The sequence below is a fragment of the Phyllobates terribilis genome, unplaced genomic scaffold (assembly GCF_046119375.1).
Source record: "Phyllobates terribilis strain yellow unplaced genomic scaffold, ASM4611937v1 Scaffold_207__1_contigs__length_3498100, whole genome shotgun sequence".
Taxonomy (NCBI): domain Eukaryota; kingdom Metazoa; phylum Chordata; class Amphibia; order Anura; family Dendrobatidae; genus Phyllobates; species Phyllobates terribilis.
The window spans coordinates 3052501-3075007 of NW_027362967.1; the positions used below are offsets into that span (position 1 = coordinate 3052501).

The window sequence follows — 22507 nt, forward strand, 5'->3', positions numbered from 1 at the left end:
TTCACATTGCAGTTGATGATTCGCACTCTCGCATTCTCATTCTCCCAGTAATAGCGGAGTTGGGCAAGCCACCGGAAGTCTGTTCATGAGAAACTCCTGAGGAATGTAGGAAAAGATAGTCAACCTCTAAGACACTGCAGAATCACAAGGGAGAGTTTCTAAAGGGAAGGCAAATGCACATACATTATAGGACAAAACTCCTAGTCACCGAATTCTGCTTTTTTCATTTAGTCCCATTGCCCACGGTGTATAACATCCGGACTCTCAGCCCCCAGTTTATAAAATCCGGCCTCTCGCCTCCCCCGGTGTATAACATCCACCCCTCGCCCCTAGTTTAGTATAACATCTCTCCCCTCGCCCCCCCCGCCAGTGTATAAAATCCATCCCCTCAACCCCACTGTATAACATCCAACCCCAAGCGCTCCATTGCATAACATCTGGCCCCCAGGGTATAACATCCGGCCCCCAGCCCCGGTGTATAACATCTGTCCCCTCGCTCCCTCCCCCTGGTGTATAACATCCGGCCTCTTGCCCCCCCGGTGTATAATATCCGTCCCCTCGCCCCCCCCCGCCAGTGTATAAAATCCATCCCCTCAACCCCACTGTATAACATCCAACCCCAAGCCCTTCTTTGTATAATATCCGTCCCCTCGCCCCGGTGTATAATATCCGTCCCCCCGCCCCTGGTGTATAATATCCGTCCCCTCGCCCCTGGTGTATAATATCCGTCCCCTCGCCCCTGGTGAATAATATCCGTCCCCTCGCACCTGGTGTATAATATCCGTCCCCACGCCCCCCGGTGTATAATATCCGTCCCCTCGCACCTGGTGTATAATATCCGTCCCCTCGCCCCTGGTGTATAATATCCGTCCCCTCGCCCCTGGTGAATAATATCCGTCCCCTCGCACCTGGTGAATAATATCCGTCCCCTCGCACCTGGTGTATAATATCTGTCCCCTCGCCCCGGTGTATAATATCCGTCCCCTCGCACCTGGTGTATAATATCTGTCCCCTCACCCCTGGTGTATAATATCCGTCCCCTCGCACCTGGTGTATAATATCCGTCCCCTCGCCCCTGGTGTATAATATCCGTCCCCACGCCCCCCGGTGTATAATATCCGTTCCCTCACCCCGGTATATAATATCCGTCCCCTTGCTCCTCAGTGTATAACATCCAGCCCTCGGACAGTATAACATCTAGCCCCTCGTACCCCTAGGGTATAACATCTGGCCCCTCGGCCTTGTATAACATTAAGACTCTCGCCCCCCACCAGTGTATAACATCAATCCCCACGCCCCCCGGTGTATAACATCCGCCCTCCCATGCGGTGTGCTGTTACTAACATATGACAGAACGGCTGGTGGTGCAGAGCTCTCTGATACCAGCGCGGTCCTGTAATAGGAGCCACCAGGGTAACAAGTCTGGATATTACATTTCTTCCCTCCTAAATCTTCCCCCATCACATGTGAGTGATATTATTAAGGAGTGGAAGGAACTGCAGCACCTCAGGAGACCCCGGAACATTACAGAGCGGGGTCACTGAGTGCTGAGGAGCAGAGGGCAGAACGCTCTCCTGACTCCATAACTGCAGAGTCCAGATCTACTTTGGTAACAACATCACCACAAACACTGCGCCCCCGCCTGGAGCTTTATGGCCGAGCAGCTGCATGCAGCCTTACATCACCAAGCACGATGCCGAGCGTCGGATGGAGTGGTGTGAAGCCGCCACCACAGGACTCTGGAGGAGACCTGTTCTGTGCAGTGACGGATCACACTTCTCTATCTGGCATCTGATGGACGAGTCTGGATTTGGTGAATGCCAGGAGAACGTTACCCTATTAACTGCATTGTGCCCGCTGGGCAGTTTGGTGGTGGAGGTATGGCCTTGTTTTTAGGGGGTGGTCTAGGCCCCTTAGTTCCAGTGAAAAGATATCTTAATGCTTCAGCACAAGACATTTTAAACAATTGTAGCTTCCAACCCTAAGGGAATAGAAGAGCAGAACTGTTTCCCACACGTTCTCAACCTCAACCCCACTAAACACCTTTAGGATGATTAATTAGAACAAATACTGGAGAATGGCAGCATAAATATGTCACCGCCACATAGGGAAGAACAATGTCAGGCACACATCAATTACATTGCCATATGTCTGCTCAGGCTTAGAATGGCTGACCACTCGGAGAATGACATAATACCTACAAAGAAACCGAACAAAAGGTCATTAAAGGAATTGACATAAAACCCCTTTATTAGTCCATCCATGGTTATAGAACGACACTGCACAGAGGAGGGCGCACACACCATTGATAGAAAATATTACAAACCGCACCTAGGCCATCCAAACCACTGACTATAAAGAAGATCAATTGTGGCAATGAGTCATATACAGGGGATGCCGACACCTACAGATGCCAAAACATTCCTATATAGTGACCACCATCTCAATATGCAGAAATGACTACTGCCCCATAGACGTCATTGTAAGTACACCCCAAGATTGCTTTACTGTGACAAGATCAATTGTGTCCTATGAAAACTCAAAGAAAAGAGGGGGGAACATAACATAGATATGGAAAGAACATAGGAATATGGTGAAATGTATGAAGGTGCTCGGCATACTGAGCTGTGATATCTGTAGAGGGACGGACTCCATATTAACATCCTGGATATGGATTAGAATAGGAGGCCATAAAAGCCCCTGTAGGTGTAATGTGGAGGGGGCACAATACCTTTCTCCATGTAGTGTATAATAAATAGAACATGGTATTGGAAAGTTTGCTGCCAGCCATGATGTTTGCACAAACCTGTTTCGATCATTTCCCTGACCACGTCACGAGCGTGCCCCTCTATGGTGACGAGAGCCCCCAATGTGCTGCGAGTCTGCTGGGACAATTTGCCTCCTCGCAAATTGCTCCAAATACCCAGATGTACCTCTATAAAACCCTGCTACAAACAGCATGGAAAACTCAATGCAGATGGATTAATTTTATGCTGGTATTATGGGAAATCCCATACAATGTCTTCCCTTATTGGTAGATATGACGAGAGTAGAGATGAGCGAATGGATTTGCAGGACTCTGGTCCAACAGTCCGGTCAGTATTCCACGGACGCAGGACCAGAGCCCCGTGAACCGGCATCTCCGGCTCCTCTTTTGATGTCGATGTCATAGTTGTGGTGTGAGGCACAAATGACATCACGCCTGGCCGGCTAATCAAAAGAGGAGCCAGGGATGCCGGCATGTAAGAGGCGGTTAGCAAGGCTCCCATCCAACAGCCACAGACTACTAACCTGCTCTCTTAGACCAAGGTCCTGCAAATTTAGTTGCGCATCTCTAGACAAGATGCATGAATCAATGCAAAATCCCAACAATACTATGGAGCCTTTTGGGTACCTTCAAGATATTGAGCCGCTGTACAACTGCAACCCCCAGGAGAAGACCCATGGGCAAGAACACTACATGGGCTCTTTGCAGTCTAATAACGTACTGTGAAATAAGCTGCTTGCATCTTTGGATGTGAATGTGGGTCCCCTTACCTCTGTTGCACCAATGGTATATCCCCCCCTGGAAACTCCTATAAGCTGCGTCTCTGGGTATGACAGTCTATTAGCAGGAGAACTCATGAAGTCTGTCTATGAATGTAAATATATGTATTTCTCCCTGAAAATTATTACAATTACACGTTTTGTTGTTCACATGTTTATTTAATTTGTGTATATTGGAACAACACAAAAAGAAGATATTAGTCAACAATTTTGGTTCTCAAGTCCTCAGACAGTTCTCTTCTCCTCTTTCTGTTCTCCCTGCTTAGTGTGGCACGTAACAACGCAAAGACTGAGTCAACTTTTCCCCTTTGTATCAGGTTTCAGGTGTGATTTTCATATTGCCCGCACCTTTTACTTGCCACAGGTGACTTTGAACGAGCATCACATGCTTGAAACAAAATTGTTTACCCACAATTTTGGAAAGATGCCAACAATTTTGTCCGACCCATTTATGGGGTTTTGTGTGAAATTATATCCAATTTGCCTTTTTTTGTGTTGTTCCAATACATACAAAGGAAATAAACATGTGTATAACAGAAAATACACATGCAATTTTTTATGGAAAAATACTTCATTTTCTGGAACAACTTCAAGGGTGCCAACACTTCCGGCCATGACTGTTTATAGTGAAGCAACCTTGATCAGTAAAGGAGCTTATGCCGTACCTCCGGGCCACTGTCGATAGCTTCATGCACTTCACTTGTCCAGAACATGAGACACACAGAGCACGACCTGTCCCGGCCATTCCCTCACCCAGTCTTTTCTTGCAGTCGCAGGGTATGCCTTTTAAAAAAGAAAGTTAAATTACGTTGACAGAAGCATTTAAGAGAGGGACAACCTTACTAGTATTATCTAGCAAATTCATTTCTACCGATTGCAGGTAGAAGATCTGCTACCTGGCTCTATTGCAAGAGATACATCATCCACAAATCATTCACTGCCGCCAAATAATCTTATACAAATATAAAAGAACTAGATGGTGGCCCGATTCTAATGCATCGGGTATTCTAGAATAGGTATGCGGCCGACCGAGTGCAATCAGCAGAGCTGTGTTTAAATTTGGCGCCAAAATCGCTGATTGGTCGCGTTCGGCAACCGCGACCAATCAGCAAAGCGGTGTTTAAATTTGGCGGCAATATCGATGATTGGTCGCGGGCGGCGGCCGCGACCAATCAGCGAACCGTGTTAGTGAGGACTGGAGAGCGTGTTTAAATTTGGCACCAAAATCGCTGATTAGTCGCGACCAATCAGCCGAGCGGTGTTTAAATTTGGCGCCAATACTGCTGACTGGTCATGGCCGCCGACCGCGACCAATCAGCAGAGCGATGCAGAGCTGGGTTTAAATTCGGCGCCAAAATCACAGATTGGTCGCCGGCCGCGACCAAACAGCAGAGCATTCTTTAAATTTGGCGCCAAAATCGCTGATTGGTCGAGGCCGGCGACAGTGAACAATCAGCAGAGCGTTGTTTAAATTTGGCGCCAATCTCGCTGATTGGTCGCGGATGGCGGCCGCGACCAATCAGCAGAGCGGCGTTTAAATTTGGTGCCAATCTCGCTGATTGGTCGCGGCTGGCGGCTGCGACCAATCAGCAGTGCGGTGTTTAAATTTGGCACCAAAATCGCTGATTAGTCGCGGCTGGCGGCTGCGACCAATCAGCAGAGCAGGGTTTAAATTTGGCACCAATAATGCTGATGGGTCTTTGCCGGCGACCGCGACCAATCAGCACAGCGGGGTTTACATGTGGCCCCAATGCTGCTGATTGGTCTCGGCCGGTGACCGTGACCAATCAGCAGAGCGTGGTTTAAATTTGGCACCAAAAACGCAGATTGGTCGCGGCCGGTGGTTGCGACCAATCAGCAGAGTGAGGTTTAAATTTGGCGCCAATACTGCTGACTGGTCACGGCCGACAACCGCGACCAATCAGCAGAGCGTTGTTTAAATTTTGCGCCAGTACTGCTGATTGATCTCGGCCAGCGACCGCGATCAATCAGCAGAGCGTTGCTTAAATTTGTCGCCAATCTCGTTGATTGGACGCGTCCGGCGTCCGCGTCCAATCAGCACAGCAGTGTTTAAATGTGGCGGCAAGATCGGTGAATGGTCGCGGCCGCTATTTAAATGTGGCGCCCAAATCGGTGATTGGTTGCGGCAGCGGACGCGACCAATCAGCAGAGCGGTGTTTAACTTTAGCGCCAAGATCACTGATTAGTCGGGTGTGGAGAGCGCGACCAATCAGCGAATCGTATTGGTGAGGAGCGGGGAGCAGAATCGTATTAGAGAGGACAGGGGAGCGCCCCTGCCTGTGCGGCTACTTCCGCTGCGAGAACCCGGGACATGAGCGGGCGCTCGGAGCAGAAGTATCCCGACCCGCAGCGCCGCTCCCCGGTCCTCCCTTCACACCCTAGCCGCTGATGTCCCCACAGTATCCGCAGGGTGTTACAAAGGTCCGGACATTTGTGTTCAAAATTGCTGATTGGTCGCTGGCGCTGCCCGCGACCAATCACCGATTTGGGCGCCAATTTTAAATATCGGCCGCGACCAATCACCGATCTTGGCTCCACATTTAAACACCGCTGTGCTGATTGGTCGCCGACGCTGGGCGCAACCAATCACCGATTTTGGCGCCACATTTAAATTTAAATAGCGGCCGCGACCAATTGGATGTCAGCGCCGCTCCCCGGTCCTCCCTTCACACCCTAGCCGCATGGATGTCAGCGCCGCTGCCTGTGCGGATAGTTCCGCTGCAAGAACCCGGGACATGAGCGGGCGCTCGCAGCAGAAGTATCCGGACTCGCAGCGCCGCTCCCCGGTCCTCCCTTCACACCCTAGCCACTGATGTCCCCACAGTATCCGCATGGTGTTACAAAGGTCAGGACATCTGTGTTAAAAATCGCTGATTGGTCGCTGGCGCTGGCCGCGACCAATCACCGATCTTGGCGGCAAATTCAAACACCGCTGTGCTGATTGGTCGCCGACGCTGTGCGCGACCAATCACCAATTTTGGCGGCACATTTAAATAGCGTCCGCGACCAATCAGTACAGCGGTGTTTAAATGTTGAGCCAAGATCGGTGATTGGTCGCGGCCGATATTTAAATTTGGCGCCTAAATCGGTGATTGGTCGGCGGCAGTGTCAGCGACCAATCAGCGATTTTTAACACAAATGTCCGGACCTTTGTAACACCATGCGGATACTGTGGGGACATCAGCGGCTAGGGTGTGAAGGGAGGACCGGGGAGCGGCGCTGCGGGTCGGGATACTTCTGCTGCGAGCGCCCGCTCATGTCCCGGGTTCTCGGAGCGGAAGTATCCGCACAGGCAGCGGCGCTGACATCCATGCGGCTAGGGCGTGAAGGGAGCACCGGGGAGCGGCGCTGACATCCAATTGGTCGCGGCCGCTATTTAAATGTGCCGCACAAATCGGTGATTGGTCGCCGACTTGGCCCGCAACCAATCACTGATCTTGCGGCCAAAGTTAAACACTACGGTGCTAATTGGTCGCGGACGCTGACAGCGACCAATCACCGATTTGGGCGCCACATTCAAATATCGGCCGCGACCAATCACCGATCTTGGCTCCACATTTAAACACCGCTGTGCTGATTGGTCGCCGACGCTGGGCGCGACCAATCACCGATTTTGGTGCCACATTTAAATAGCGTCCGCGACCAATCCGCACAGCGGTGTTTAAATGTGGAGCCAAGATCGGTGATTGGTCGCGGCCGATATTTGAATGTGGCGCCCAAATCGGTGATTGGTCGCTGTCAGCGTCCGCGACCAATCAGCACCGTAGTGTTTAACTTTTGCGGCAAGATCCGTGATTGGTTGTGGGCCAAGACCGCGACCAATCACCGATTTGTGCGGCACTTTTAAATAGCGTCCGCGACCAATTGGATGTCAGCGCCGCTCCCCGTTCCTCCCTTCACACCCTAGCCGCATGGATGTCAGCGGCGCTGCCTGTGCGGATACTTCCGCTCCGAGAACCCGGGACATGAGCGGGCGCTCGGAGCAGAAGTATCCCGACCCGCAGCGCCGCTCCCCGGTCCTCCCTTCACACCCTAGCCGCTGATGTCCCCACAGTATCCGCATGGTGTTACAAAGGTCCGGACATTTGTGTTAAAAATCGCTGATTGGTCGCTGGCGCTGCCCGCGACCAATCACCGATTTGGGCGCCAAATTTAAATATCGGCCGCGACCAATCACCGATCTTGGCTCCACATTTAAACACCGCTGTGCTGATTGGTCGCGGCTGATATTTAAATTTGGCGCCCAAATCGGTGATTGGTCGCGGGCAGCGCCAGCGACCAATCAGCGATTTTTAACACAAATGTCCGGACCTTTGTAAGACCATGCGGATACAGTGGGGACATCAGCGGCTAGGGTGTGAAGGGAGGACCGGGGAGCGGCGCTGCGAGTCCAGATACTTCTGCTGCGAGCGCCCGCTCATGTCCCAGGTTCTCGGAGCGGAAGTATCCGCACAGGCAGCGCCGCTGACATCCATGCGGCTAGGGTGTGAAGGGAGGACCGGGGAGCGGCGCTGACATCCATGCGGCTAGGGTGTGAAGGGAGGACCGGGGAGTGGCGCTGACATCCAATTGGTCACGGACGCTATTTAAAAGTGCCGCACAAATCGGTGATTGGTCGCTGTCTTGGCCCGCGACCAATGACTGATCTTGGCGCCAAAGTTAAACACTATTGTGCTGATTGGTCGCGGACGCTGACCGCGACCAATCACCGATTTGGGCGCCAAATTGAAATATCGGCCGCGACCAATCACCGATTTTGGCGCCAAATTTAAATATCGGCCGCGACCAATCACCACAGCGGTGTTTAAATGTGGAGCCAAGATCGGTGATTGGTCGCGGGCAGCGTCGGCGACCAATCAGCACAGCGGTGTTTAAGTTTTGCGCTAAGATCAGTGATTGGTCGGGTCCGAAGACCGCGATCAATCATCGAATCGTCTTGGTGAGGACCGGGGAGCGGCGCTGCCTGTGCGGCTACTTCCGCTGCGAGAACCCGGGACATAGCGGGCGCTCACAGCAGAAGTATCCCGACCCGCAGCGCCGCTCCCCGGTCCTCCCTTCCGCATGGAGGTCAGCGACGCCGGCGGTCCTTCCGCTGCTACCGGCCGGGAGATGAGCGCCTCGCGGCGCTCATCTTCCGGCTGCATCTCCATCCCGCAGATGGGTCCGTCGGTCGGGTTCCTTCTGCTGTTGCCGGCCGGGAGATGAGCGCCTTGCGCCGGTCATCTCCCGGCTGCATCGCCGCTCAGCTCCGTCCCGCAGATGAGCCGCTAACGGCCGCCATCTTTTTTTAGAAATCCCCCGGCGCTGATTGGCCGCTGCCGGACCAATGAGCGACGCGGGATTTCCTGGACAGACAGACACACAGACAGACAGACAGACGGGATAAGACGATTATATATATAGACTAGATTAGTTCCAATTAATGCTTTTGGTCTGTAGGTAGATCCGTACCATTCGTGACCGAGCAATAACATCATGCACGCTCCTTAACATGACATCTTCCCCTTGGATGAGCCACTTCTCCACGGCCCCCCGAGCCTCGGAGGTGGAGATGGTCTGGATGAGCTCTACGCGTTCCCCCTCGGTGCTGTACATGGCTTTGATGTCCAGGTTAGGAAGGAGCTCCAGCTTTGCTATGCCTTCAAAGCCCTTCTTTAGATGTGGTTGGACCCGCAGAGGATCTTTAGTCTCAGAGAGAATTTCTAGCATTTCGTCGTTGGACAGGAAGAAAAAGCTAAAGCGAAAATGCACAATATGATAAAGATGTCATTAAAGTATTGGGTCAGGCGCCATTTGTATTAGTGTCTATGTGAGAAAATAGAAAAGCAAAGCTTTAAAGTAAAGATTCAGTCCCCATACACATTGGATTAAAATAGTTTAAACCTGACGATTGCAGCAGGACCGGCCTACCCACTGATGTGTATGGGGGTCTCCTGACTCTCCCCCGATAGAGGATGTCAGGGCCAGAAGGATCGGGCAGATGGGATTTCAATACCCGGTCTTTTGGTTCTCAGGGGAGATAACCCGCTGCCGGAGGTGTCCAGTACCGACTTTCTCCTCTCTCCCCATTAAAACCACATGACTGTTCAGCAGAATAGGTGGGAGTCAGGAGAAATAGCCAAATAACCATTCAGACCACGGGTATCTCATATGTCATGCGTATGGTTAGCTTAAAGGGGCTATCCAGCTTTGGGAACTTTTTTTTATTTAACTGAAATGTGTATTCCCATCTCCAGGATTCTACCCCAATATGTAGTATGCGTAATAATAATAATATTAGCAAATACCTCCAATTAGAAGTTTAGTATAGTTCTTCTGATTTGTTTTGTCGCTTACCCCATGTGCAGGGCATTGCAGTAGCTTAGGTTACGACCACTAGCAAATAACTGTCACTATATGAGTGGTCGTAACCATGGATACCGAAGCTACTGCAATGCCTTGCACATGGGGAAAGCGACATAGTGAATCAGAAGAACTATACTACACTTCTAATTGGAGGTATTTGCTAATATTATTATTATTACTACGCCTACTACATATTGGGATAGGATCTTGGAGATGGGAATACCCATTTAATTGCGAGTATTTGCGACAATTCAGTTTCATTAAAAATGTTGCACCGTTAGGCTTTTCATTTCCTGCACATTCAGCTTTGATGTGATCTGTGGTCATAAATCGGCTAAGAGGAGCTGAAAAAAGACAGATTAAAAATAAGTCCAATAGCCAGCGCAACACAGAGCCAATAGAAGGCAAACAGTGCAAAATTATTAATGAAATCCAATTACAAAAATGATTTCAATGCGTTTAAATAAGAAAAAAAAATATTTAAGGAATATATACAATCATTGCAACAAGTGAAAGGACTATACCGTGGGAAAAAAAGCCTCTTCTTCTCCAGATAGGCATTCAGCCCTTTCATGATTTTATCCAGAAGCACATTGCTGTCCTGAAGTTTCTCCAGAAGTCCGGTCAGAGAAGTGGCGCTTAAAACCTAAAACAAAGTAGATAGCCCATAAGTAAGATTCCATTATATAGTTATAGAGACTGAAAAAAGGTCACATTCATTGACTATTGTGCCAATAGTTTATATTAAAAGAAAAATTAGAACCTATTTGGATAGAAAATAGAAGATGCGGGAGGCTGGAGTCCAGGCAGTGCGGAGCCCCATAACCCAGGATCCTTGTGATGGAAGCATCAGGACACGGACTCTTGGAAAACATCAATCCTGGATGCAAGATGACCGTGCTTTCTTGTATCAGTCCACCATGAAGCATCCATTTACCTTCGGGTCTTTAACGCAATGTTTCATGATCTCTCTCCAGTTTCTGTCCACAGTCTGGAATAAGCGTCCTTCTTCAGGCATTTGCTGCATGATGTCCTCAGAAGAGAAGATTAAAGCCACTGGGTCGGCACCTTCAGCCATTCATCAATGGTTTCCTGGATCCTTATCAGTCGTTCCTCCCATTGCTTAAAGGAGGAGAGCAAAAAGTTAATTACACATAAAATGAAAAGGATAGAAAAAAAATGCTATCATTTTAGAAGATAAATTATCAATGGATATGAATTCTGAATTGTTGGACATTTGTAGGGAAAGTTTGGCGAGACTCCTTGATACCATCCCCTTTACATGTAAGCTGGAGCCGCATGTAACTTTAGCCTCGGAGATCCTAATGAAACCTTAGCTTCTGCTAATAAGCAAGTGAAGATTTTAAGCTGAGTGACAACATTTACTGTGGGTGGGAACTCCTTAATCCCTTCAGGACCGGATAATTTTTTGTTTTGCATTTTTTCCTTCCCTTCTTCAAAAAGCCATACATTTTTTAATTTTTCCATTGATATAGCTGCAAGAGGCTATGTAATGTGCTGTAGCTTAACCCCTTCCCAACATATGACATACTGTTAAGCCATATGCCATGTTCCTGCAGATGTGCAAAATTTGGACCTGGGCCCCCACCAGCATGTTGGTCAGATGTATGGGCCCTTGTAGCATTCTAGATCCGATAATGATGCGCGTGTTCGTCCCTGCCTTGGATGTTTCCCATTGTAGCCCCATCCTATAATAATGTCTCTCATTCTAGGCCCCTTCCTGGTATAATGTTCCCCATCCTGCGCCCCTTCCTGTTATAATATCCCCGATCCTGGGCCTCTTCCTGTTATAATATCCACCTTCTGTGTATAATACCCCCCATCCTGAGCCCCTTTCAGCAATAACGTCCCAATCCTGGGCTCCTTCCTGGTATAATGTCCTTGGTCCTGGGCCTCTTACTGTAATAATGTCCCCCATCCTGGCCCCTTCCTGTAACAATGTCCCCAATCCTGGTACAATGTCCCCCATCCTATAACAATGTCCTCCATCCTGGTATCCTGTCCCCCATCCTAGGCCCCATTCTGGTATAATGACCTCCATCCTTGTGCCCTTCCTGGTGTAATGTCCTTCATCCTGGCCCATGTCATGGTATAATGACCCCCATTCTGGTATAATGCTCCCTATCCTGGGCCCTTTCCTTGTATAATGTTCCCCATCCTGGGCCCCTTCTTTATATAATGCTCCCCATCCTGGGCCCCTTCCTTGTCTAATTCTCCCCACCCTGAGCCCCTTCCTTGTATAATGCTCCCCATCCTTGGCCCTTTCCTGGTATAATGTTCTGTCGTTCTTTTCTAATACATTAAATAAACAAAAATAAATGATTCTTCTTACCTTCCTGCGCTCCCACGACATGCGGCGTCTTCTTCTGTAGCTGATTTCAGTGTGCCGGCAAGGGCAGCGCATGACGTCACTTCCATGCGTCGCTCGTGACTGGCACGCCGACATCAGCTACTGGCCTTTGATTGGCTGGCGGCATGCATTGCAGCTCAGGGACCCGGCATGTCCCTGCGCAGCAATATACTTCAGCCGAATGTGCGTCCTCAGACTGTGGAAGTGCCATAAATATATGAGATGGGAATACCACTCTGCCACTGTGCGTTCCTTTATGCACTTTACCCTCCTTTTTGGCACTCTTTGTGGTAAGAGACTACCTTAAAAAATGTTTTATGTGACATGTATCTGATTATTTGTGGGCAGGAGCATTATTTAGATGGATACCTGATGCATATGGCAAGTGTAAATCCAATGACTATGGAATACTTATGGATTACTTTTTGATATATTATTACACTCATTGGATTGTCTTGATATACTAACCTTATGCTATATTATCTATATTGCTCATGTCCCACTGTGACCATATGCGTGACCATATATGTATACTTTGTAACATATCTTGCTACATTGGTAATCTAATTAGTGTCTTTATACTATCCGTATTATGTCATTTCTCTTTTTACTATGTACGTTTTTTAACTTGATGGAATAAAAATTTATATTTTTTACGCCAATTAACTCTTTCTTCTCCTATGTACCCATGTGTTTCATGAGTTGGCTCAGTTTGGCAAATCTGGGATATATTTCCCCCCGGATATGCCAACTTTACCCCTATAGGGTCTATTTAGTTGTATCACTCTGAGTCTATGTCTGATCCAGAGATACAATAATGAACATGAATCCTTATATATCACGGATCTTGCAGCCACCTTTACCTGCTTGGACATAAGTGTTACATAGTTACATAGTTACATAGTTTAAAAGGCCGAAAAAAGACAAGCGTCCATCCAGTTCAGCCTATTTCTTGTGCACTGCAGCTATTCCGCAGCGTTGATCCAGGGGAAGGCAAAAAAAAAACATGCGGTATAGGCCAATTTACATCATTGAGGAAAAATTCACTTCCCGACTCCAATCTGGCAGTCAGATTAAATCCCTGGATTAATTAACTATCACTAAGCATAAGATGTAATTTTATTGTTCTCAAGAAAGGCGTCCAGGCCTCTCTTGAACTCATTAAGTGAGTTGGACATCACCACTTCCTCTCCCAGAGAATTCCAGAGTCTCACAGCTCTGACCGTAAAGAATCCCCTTCTATGCTGGTGCAGGAACCTCCTTTCCTCCAGACGCATAGTGTGCCCCCTCGTCTTTGTCACCATCCTTGGTATAAACAGGTCATGGGAGAGATCTCTGTACAGCCCCCTGATGTATTTATACATGTTTATGAGGTCTCCCCTAAGCCTTCTCTTTTCCAACGTAAATAGGCCTAATTTGGACAACCTCTCTGGGTATTCTAGTCCCTCCATTCCCTTTATTACCTTAGTCGCCCTCCTTTGTACCCTCTCTAGCTCCAATATGTCTTTCCTGAGTACCGGAGCCCAGAACTGTGCACAATATTCTAAGTGCGGCCTTACCAGCGCTTTATACAGAGGAAGAACAATGTTCTCATCATATGCCCCTATTCCTCTTCTGATGCATGCCATGACTCTATTTGCCTTCGCAGCTGCTGCCTGACACTGGGCACTCCAATTTAATTTGCTGTAAACCAAGACGCCCAGGTCCTTCTCCATGTCAGATTTCCCCAACGGTTTCCCATTTAATATGTATGGGTGACTGCTGTTTTTCTTTCCCATGTGCATGACCTTACATTTATCGGCATTGAACCCCATTTGCCATTTTTTGGCCCAACTCCCCAATTTATCTAAATCCTCCTGTAGCTGTGCCCTATCCTCATCTGTGTTAACTACGTTACAAAGTTTAGTATCATCTGCAAATATTGCTATTTTACTATGCAACCCTTCCACTAGATCATTAATAAGTATATTAAATAATATAGGGCCCAAGACAGACCCTTGAGGCACCCCGCTAGTCGAGACGCAGTTATAAAAGGAATCCAATTTGTCCGCATTAATCAACTGCAGGGCATCTTGATTGGCAAATAGATTGATCACTTTGGGGTACCAAGTGTTCAGCAACTTTTCTTCTGTCTTGGCACAAGGGATTCACATTCTACAGGACCCCTGGACCCGACAAAGAATAAAGCACTTTATCATATTAAACCTGACAGGGCACACCTGTGAGGTGAAGACCATTTCTGGTGACTACCTCTAGAAGCTCATCAAGAGAACGCCAAGAGTGTGCAAAGCAGTCATCAAAGCAAAAGGTGGCTACTCTGAAGAACCTAGAATATAAGACATATTTTCAGTTGTTTCACACTTTTTTGTTAAGTATATAATTCCACATGTGTTAATTCATAGTTTTGATGCCTTCAGTGTGAATGTACAATTTTCATAGTCATGAAAATACAGAAAAATCTTTAAATGAGAAGGTGTGTCCAAACTTTTGGTCTGTACTGTATATATCCACCCATATACAGCATACATATACACACATATACAGTATACATATATACACACCCATATACAGTATACATATATATATACACCCATATACAGTATACATATATATACACCCATATACAGTATACATATATACACACACATACAGTATACATATATACAGACATATACAGTATACATATATACACACATATACAGTATGCATATACACACCCATATACAGTATACATATACACACATATACAGTATACATATATACACACACATACAGTATACATATATACACACATATACAGTATACATATATACACACATATACAGTATGCATATATACACCCATATACAGTATACATATATACACACATATACCAGTATACATATATATACACCCATATACAGTATACATATATATACACACTTATACAGTATACATATATACACACCCAGTATACAGTATATATATACACACCCATATACAGTATATATATATATATACACACCCATATACAGTATACATATATACACACATATACAGTATACATATATACACACATATACAGTATACATATATACACACATATACAGTATACATATATACACATATATACACACATATACACACACATACAAGTATACATATATATATACACACGCCCATATACAGTATACAGTGCTGGCCAAAAGTATTGGCACCCCTGCAATTCTGTCAGATAATGCTCAATTTCTTCCTGAAAATTATTGCAATCACAAATTCTTTGGTATTATTCTCTTCATTTAATTTGTCTTCAATGAAAAAAACACAAAAAGAATTGTCCTAAAGCCAGATTGGATATAATTCCACACCAAACCTAAAAAAGGGGGTGGACAAAAGTATTGGCACCCTTTGAAAAATCATGTGATGCTTCTCTAATTCGTGTAATTAACAGCACATGTAACTTACCTGTGGCACCTACCAGGTGTTGGCAATAGCTAAATCACACTTGCAGCCAGTTAACATGGATTAAAGTTGACTCAGCCTCTGTCCTGTATCCTTGTGTGTACCACATTGAGCATGGAGAAAAGAAAGAAGACCAAAGAACTGTCTGAGGACTTGAGAAACCAAATTGTGAGGAAGCATGAGCAATCTGAAGGCTACAAGTCCATCTCCAAAGACCTGAATGTTCCTGTGTCTTCCGTGCGCAGTGTCATCAAGAAGTGTAAAGCCCATGGCACTGTGGCTAACCTCCCTAGATGTGGACGGAAAAAAAAATTGACGAGAGATTTCAACGCAAGATTGTGCGGATGGTGGATAAAGAACCTCGACTAACATCCAAACAAGTTCAAGCTGCCCTGCAGTCCGAGGGTACAGCAGTGTCAACCCATACTATCCGTTGGCGTCTGAATGAAAAGGGACTGTATGGTAGGATACTCAGGAAGACCCCACTTCTTACCCCGAGACATAAAAAAGCCAGGCTGGAGTTTGCCAAAACTTACCTGAGAAAGCCTAAAACGTTTTGGAAGAATGTTCTCTGGTCAGATGAGACAAAAGTAGAGCTTTTTGGGAAAAAGCATCAACATAGAGTGTACAGGGAAAAAAAAGAGGCATTCAAAGAAAAGAACACGGTCCCTACAGTCAAACATGGCGGAGGTTCCCTGATGTTTTGGGGTTGCTTTGCTGCCTCTGGCACTGGACTGCTTGACCGTGTGCATGGCATTATGAAGTCTGAAGACTACCAACAAATTTTGCAGCATAATGTAGGGCCCAGTGTGAGAAAGCTGGGTTTCCCTCAGAGGTCATGGGTCTTCCAGCAGGACAATGACCCAAAACACACTTCCAAAAGCACTATAAAATGGTTTTAGAGAAAGCACTGGAGACTTCTAAGGTGGCCAGCAATGAGTCCAGACCTGAATCCCATAGAACACCTGTGGAGAGATCGCAAAATGGCAGTTTGGAGAAGGCACCCTTCAAATATCAGGGACCTGGAGCAGTTTGAAGTGACCGCGGGCAAGGCCGCGCATTGGTATCTATGATCTGGCCCAGCAAGATCCCCACACACAGACTCTATCTTGACAACCGTATCTTTACTCGCATACATTTTTAACACAGCAAAGAAAAAAAAACAATAAATGACAACCGTAAATATGCACAGTAATAACGTGTACTGATAAGCTGACCCTCACTGTCCCTACTCACACGTTACCAGTCCTTTACTCCAGAAGGATGTGTCCCCCGTCGCAGGCCTGTCTGTCTTTGCAGGAAGGCGTCCCAGCCGGATAAAAAACAGGAACAGCAGAATTCGCGGAAACGAAGGAAGGGATACTTCGGCCTCTCGCCAGAGGTCCCGCTTACAGTCTCTCTGATCCGGATAGAAGCTCTGGTGGGTCCCCTTATGTAGTCCACACTCCAGTAGCAGGGAGTGTAACAGCTGAATCCTTCAGCAGTGCAGGAGCTGGGGAAGGCTCCGAGGATATGGTGTCAGATAGAAGAAATCACGTTGAGAGTCTCTCCTGCGCCACACACGAGGGCCTGCACACCGTCCTGGCTCTTTTCACAGACCACAGCAGACTCTGCGCGCGCTTTTTCCTGCTTCCCACTTTGGTCACGTGACTCTCTAGGGCGGGACACAGGAGGCTCAGTCTTTTTCTCTGTCATCACACCCTGCGCAGGTGCAACCTCTGGCCACAAGGTGGCAACATCATCCTGTGTAATCACTTCTGTAACAGGCTCTATATCAATTATCACAGAACAGCCAGAGACGGCCAGCTCACTACAAGTTTGCCAAAGAAGAATGGTCTACAATTCCAGCAGAGCATTGTAAGAAACTCATTGATGGTTACCGGAAGCGGTTGTTCGCAGTTATTTTGGCTAAAGGTTGTGCAACCAAGTATTAGGCTGAGGGTGCCAATACTTTTGTCCGGCCCATTTTTGGAGTTTTGTGTGAAATGATCAATGATTTTATTTTTGCTTCATTCTCTTTTGTGTTTTTCCTTGCAAGCAAATTAAATGAAGATAATAATACCAAAGAATTTGTGATTGCAATCATTTTCAGGAAGAAACTGAGTATTATCTGATATAATTGCAGGGGTGCCAATACTTTTGGCCAGCACTGTACATATATATATATATACACACACATACAGCATACATATATACACCCATATACAGTATACATATACACACATCTACAGTATACATATATATACACCTATATACAGTATACATATATACACACCCATATACAGTATACATATATACACAGTATAGATATACACACACATATACAGTATACATATATATACACACACATACAGTATACATATATACACACCCATATACAGTATACATATACACACCCATATACAGTATACATATATACACACCCATATACAGTATACATATATATATACATACAGTATGCATATACACATATACAGTATACATATATATATATACATACATATAGAGTATCTATAATATAACGCTACAAGCGTCCCTCTGTCTGAAGCCTTTATAGTCTGCGCTAGTGCGACACGCCTGCACAGTCTGGCTCCAGACTGAAGAACGCATGGAGCCGTTACAGGTAAGAGGAGTGTATGGTGCTGGAGATCACGGTATGCGTATACACTGAACACATACCGCGATCTCTGGCGCCATACTTACATACCTACCTGACCGGGATGAGCGCTACCGCGGCGCTTCTGTTCGGTCCGGAGTCCGGGGGAAGAGGGAGGCATTGAAATCGGCACATGCGCATAGCGCTATCCGGCGCCATTTTACTGAAGACACATTTGCAATGTGTCTTCAGCAAAATGGAGCCGGACAGCGTGGTATGAGCACACGCGTACTTCGGCGCCGCACTCCTCCCCCGGCCTCCAGCAGAACGGGAAACAGCGCTGGAGCACAGGGAAGAAAGGTGAGTATAAGTGTTTATTTTCTTGTATGTGTGTGTAGCATGATAGGGATGAGGGGTGCCATACATACCAGGATTGGGGGGTGAGGGGTGCCATACATACCAGGATTGTGGGGTGAGAGGACCATACATACCAGGATTGGCGGGTGAGGGGACTATCCATACCAGGATTGGGGGGTGAGGGGTGCCATGCCTACCAGGATTGGGGGGTAAGGGGACAATGCATAACAGGATTGGGGGTGAGGGGTGCCATGCATAACAGGACTGGGGGTGAGGGGTGCCATGCATATCAGGATAGGGATGAGGGGTACCATGCATACCAGGATGTACCATGCATACCAGGATTGGGGATGTGAGGGGGTACCATAGATACCAGAATAGGGATGAGGGGGTACCATGCATACCAGGATTGGGGGTGAGGGGTACCATGTATACCAGAATTGGGGGGTGAGGGGACCATGCATACCAGGATTGGGGCTGAGGGGTGCCATGTATACCAGAATTGGGGGGGGGACCATGCATACCAGGATTGGGGATGAGGGGTGCCATGCATACCAGGATTGGGGAATGAGGGGTGCCATGCATACCAGGATTGGGGAATGAGGGGTGCCATGCATACCAGGATTGGGGGTGAGGGGTGCCATGCATACCAGGATTGGGGAATGAGGGGTGCCAAGTATACCAGGATTGGGGGTGAGGGGTGCCATGCATACCAGGATTGGGGGGTGAGGGGTGCCATGTATACCAGGATTGGGAGGTGAGGTGACCATGCATACCAGGATTGGGGAATGAGGGATGCCATGTATACCAGAATTGGGGGGTGAGGGGACCATGCATAACAGGATTGGGGGTGAGGGGTGCCATGCATAACAGGACTGGGGGTGAGGGGTGCCATGCATATCAGGATAGGGATGAGGGGTACCATGCATACCAGGATTGGGGATGTGAGGGGGTACCATAGATACCAGAATAGGGATGAGGGGGTACCATGCATACCAGGATTGGGGGTGAGGGGTACCATGTATACCAGAATTGGGGGGTGAGGGGACCATGCATACCAGGATTGGGGCTGAGGGGTGCCATGTATACCAGAATTGGGGGGGGACCATGCATACCAGGATTGGGGATGAGGGGTGCCATGCATACCAGGATTGGGGAATGAGGGGTGCCATGCATACCAGGATTGGGGAATGAGGGGTGCCATGCATACCAGGATTGGGGGTGAGGGGTGCCATGCATACCAGGATTGGGGAATGAGGGGTGCCAAGTATACCAGGATTGGGGGTGAGGGGTGCCATGCATACCAGGATTGGGGGGTGAGGGGTGCCATGTATACCAGGATTGGGAGGTGAGGTGATCATGCATACCAGGATTGGGGAATGAGGGATGCCATGTATACCAGAATTGGGGGGTGAGGGGACCATACATACCAGGATTGGGGGGTGAGGGGACCATGCATACCAGAATTGGGGGGTGAGGGGTGCCATGTATACCAGGATTGGGGAATGAGGGATGCCATGTATACCAGAATTGAGGGGTGAGGGGACCATGTATACCAGGATTGGGGGATGAGGGGTGCCATGTATACCAGGATTGGGGGTGAGGGGTGCCATGCATACCAAGATTGGAGAATGAGGGGTGCCATGTATACCAGGATTGGGGGGTGAGGGGACCATGCATACCAGGATTGGGGGGTGTGGGTACCATGCATACCAGGATTGGGGGGTGAGGGGACCATGCATACCAGGATTGGGGGGTGAGGGGACCATGCATACCAGGATTGGCGGGTGATGGGTGCCATGTATACCAGGATTGGGGAATGAGGGGTGCCATGCATACCAGGATTGGGGAATGAGGGGTGCCATGCATACCAGGATTGGGGAATGAGGGGTGCCATGTATACCAGGATTGGGGGTGAGGGGTGCCATGCATACCAGGATTGGGGGGTGAGGGGTGCCATGTATACCAGGATTGGGAGGTGAGGGGACCATGCATACCAGGATTGGGGAATGAGGTGTGCCATGCATACTAGGATTGGGCCATGATTGGGGGGTGAGGTGTGCCATGCATACCAGGGTTGGGGGGTGAGGGGACCATACATACCATGATTGGGGAATGAGGTGTGCCATGTATACCAGGATTGGGGGGTGGAGGGACCATGCATACCACAATAGGATGGGGGCAGCACAAATACCAGGATGGGAGACCATATACCAATAAAAATGCTCGCCACCCGGGCGTAGAACGGGTTCAATAGCTAGTACATATATACACGCATATATACAGTAATACAGCATATACATACACATATATATACTGTATATACACACACACACACACATATATACAGTAATACAGCATATACATACACATATATACTGTATATACACACACACATATATATATCTGGCGACAGGGCCCCGCTGCGTCCTCTGTGTCTCTGTACAGATATAAGTGTAACACGTACTGGATCCAGCACAGGTGACAGTCTGCCATAGAGCTGACGTGCAGTACATACACTGTGTTATGGGGGCGCTCACCTGTGCGGACCCCGCGCTCCGGCCGCTACTTCTCTGCTCATATAAGGTCTCTCTTTCTGCCATTAAATAATTCGGTTGTCATGGCAGTGGAGGCGGGGCGTTGGTAGGGGGCGTGTCTGGTATAGGGCAGATTGGGGCGGGGCTGTCATGCAGTGCTTGTCTCATCGCTGTAATTTCCTGCTGATGCCACCTGGTGGACAGCATTGGTCAGTACGCGCTGAGAATGCTCACATGGTGGGGGAGGGGCAGCTTATATATGTATATACACAGTCACAATGCAGTTAGGGTTATGTTCACACAGTGTTTTTTTAAACGTTTTTTTCCACATTATAAAACTCAGTGTTGTCAGGAAAAGCATTGCCTGTATTTTTGATGTATGCCTCATACAAAATACATTTTTGAAGATTTTTTTTAATCTTCCATCCTATACTCGGGCACTGGCTGTATATTGTTGAGACCCCGGGACTTGCTTAGATCCGCTGGGTGGCATTGCCAGCTGCATTGCAGTAAATGGGTGACCTGAAATCCCACATTTATCCTGTGACCAGTTAGGGACTGTTTTTTCTTAAAGAAGGGGCTCGTGTTATTAATCCCAGACAATCCATTAATGGAGTTTCCAGTAGTATAATAATGATGATTTATCCTGGGGATGGGTTATCAATATCAGATCGGTGGGCTCCGACACGCGGCACCGGCTCTACCCATCAGCTGATTGCAGCGCTCAGATGTAAATAGTGTGAAGATTGAACATCACTGCTCCATTCACTGTACTGCGGGTCCTGCAGATCAGCTAATATTCATGTAATAGGAGCTGATCTGCAGCACCAGGGAGCGGCCACTACACAGTGACCAGAGCTGTGATGTTCAGCTCCTCAACAATGTTTACATCTGACCTCGACCGAAGCTGCAAACAGCTGATTAGTGGAGGTGACACGTGCCGGACCCCCACAAATCTGATATTAATGAGATAACCAGGGTATAGGCCATCAATATGTTTGTCCTGGAAATTCCCTTTAAGGCCCACCTGCACATACTATGTATATAATATATATATATATGGCAAAGAGTGGGAAGGGGTTAATCAAAGGCTCATAAAACGGACAAACAACACAAATATTGGTTTCTATCTTTTACACATTTGGGGTAGCCCTTAAGAGGGCCGGAGAGAGAGAGAGAGAGAGAGAGAAAGAGAGAGAGAGAAGAGAGAGACAAGAGAGAGAGAAGAGAGAGAGAAGAGAGAGAGAGAGAGAGAAGAGAGAGAGAAGAGAGAGAGAAGAGAGAGAGAGAAGA

General features: G+C 47.7%; 1 protein-coding gene across 1 annotated transcript in view; it reads right to left on the reverse strand.

Moving 5' to 3' along the window:
- Nucleotides 1-21305, reverse strand: part of LOC141213675 (dynein axonemal heavy chain 12-like) — a 21746-nt gene extending 441 nt beyond the window's left edge. The window contains exons 1-6 of the mRNA XM_073665276.1: nt 21218-21305; nt 10850-11034; nt 10437-10558; nt 9019-9301; nt 4212-4329; nt 1-96 (exon numbers count right to left, since the gene is read on the reverse strand). The exon at nt 1-96 is cut by the window's left edge and continues 441 nt beyond it. Of these exons, the coding sequence (XP_073521377.1) occupies nt 4243-4329; nt 9019-9301; nt 10437-10558; nt 10850-10990 (633 nt within the window). The 5' untranslated portion in view covers nt 10991-11034; nt 21218-21305 and the 3' untranslated portion in view covers nt 1-96; nt 4212-4242. The remainder of the gene's footprint in view (nt 97-4211; nt 4330-9018; nt 9302-10436; nt 10559-10849; nt 11035-21217) is intronic.
- Nucleotides 21306-22507: the final 1202 nt, after the last annotated feature.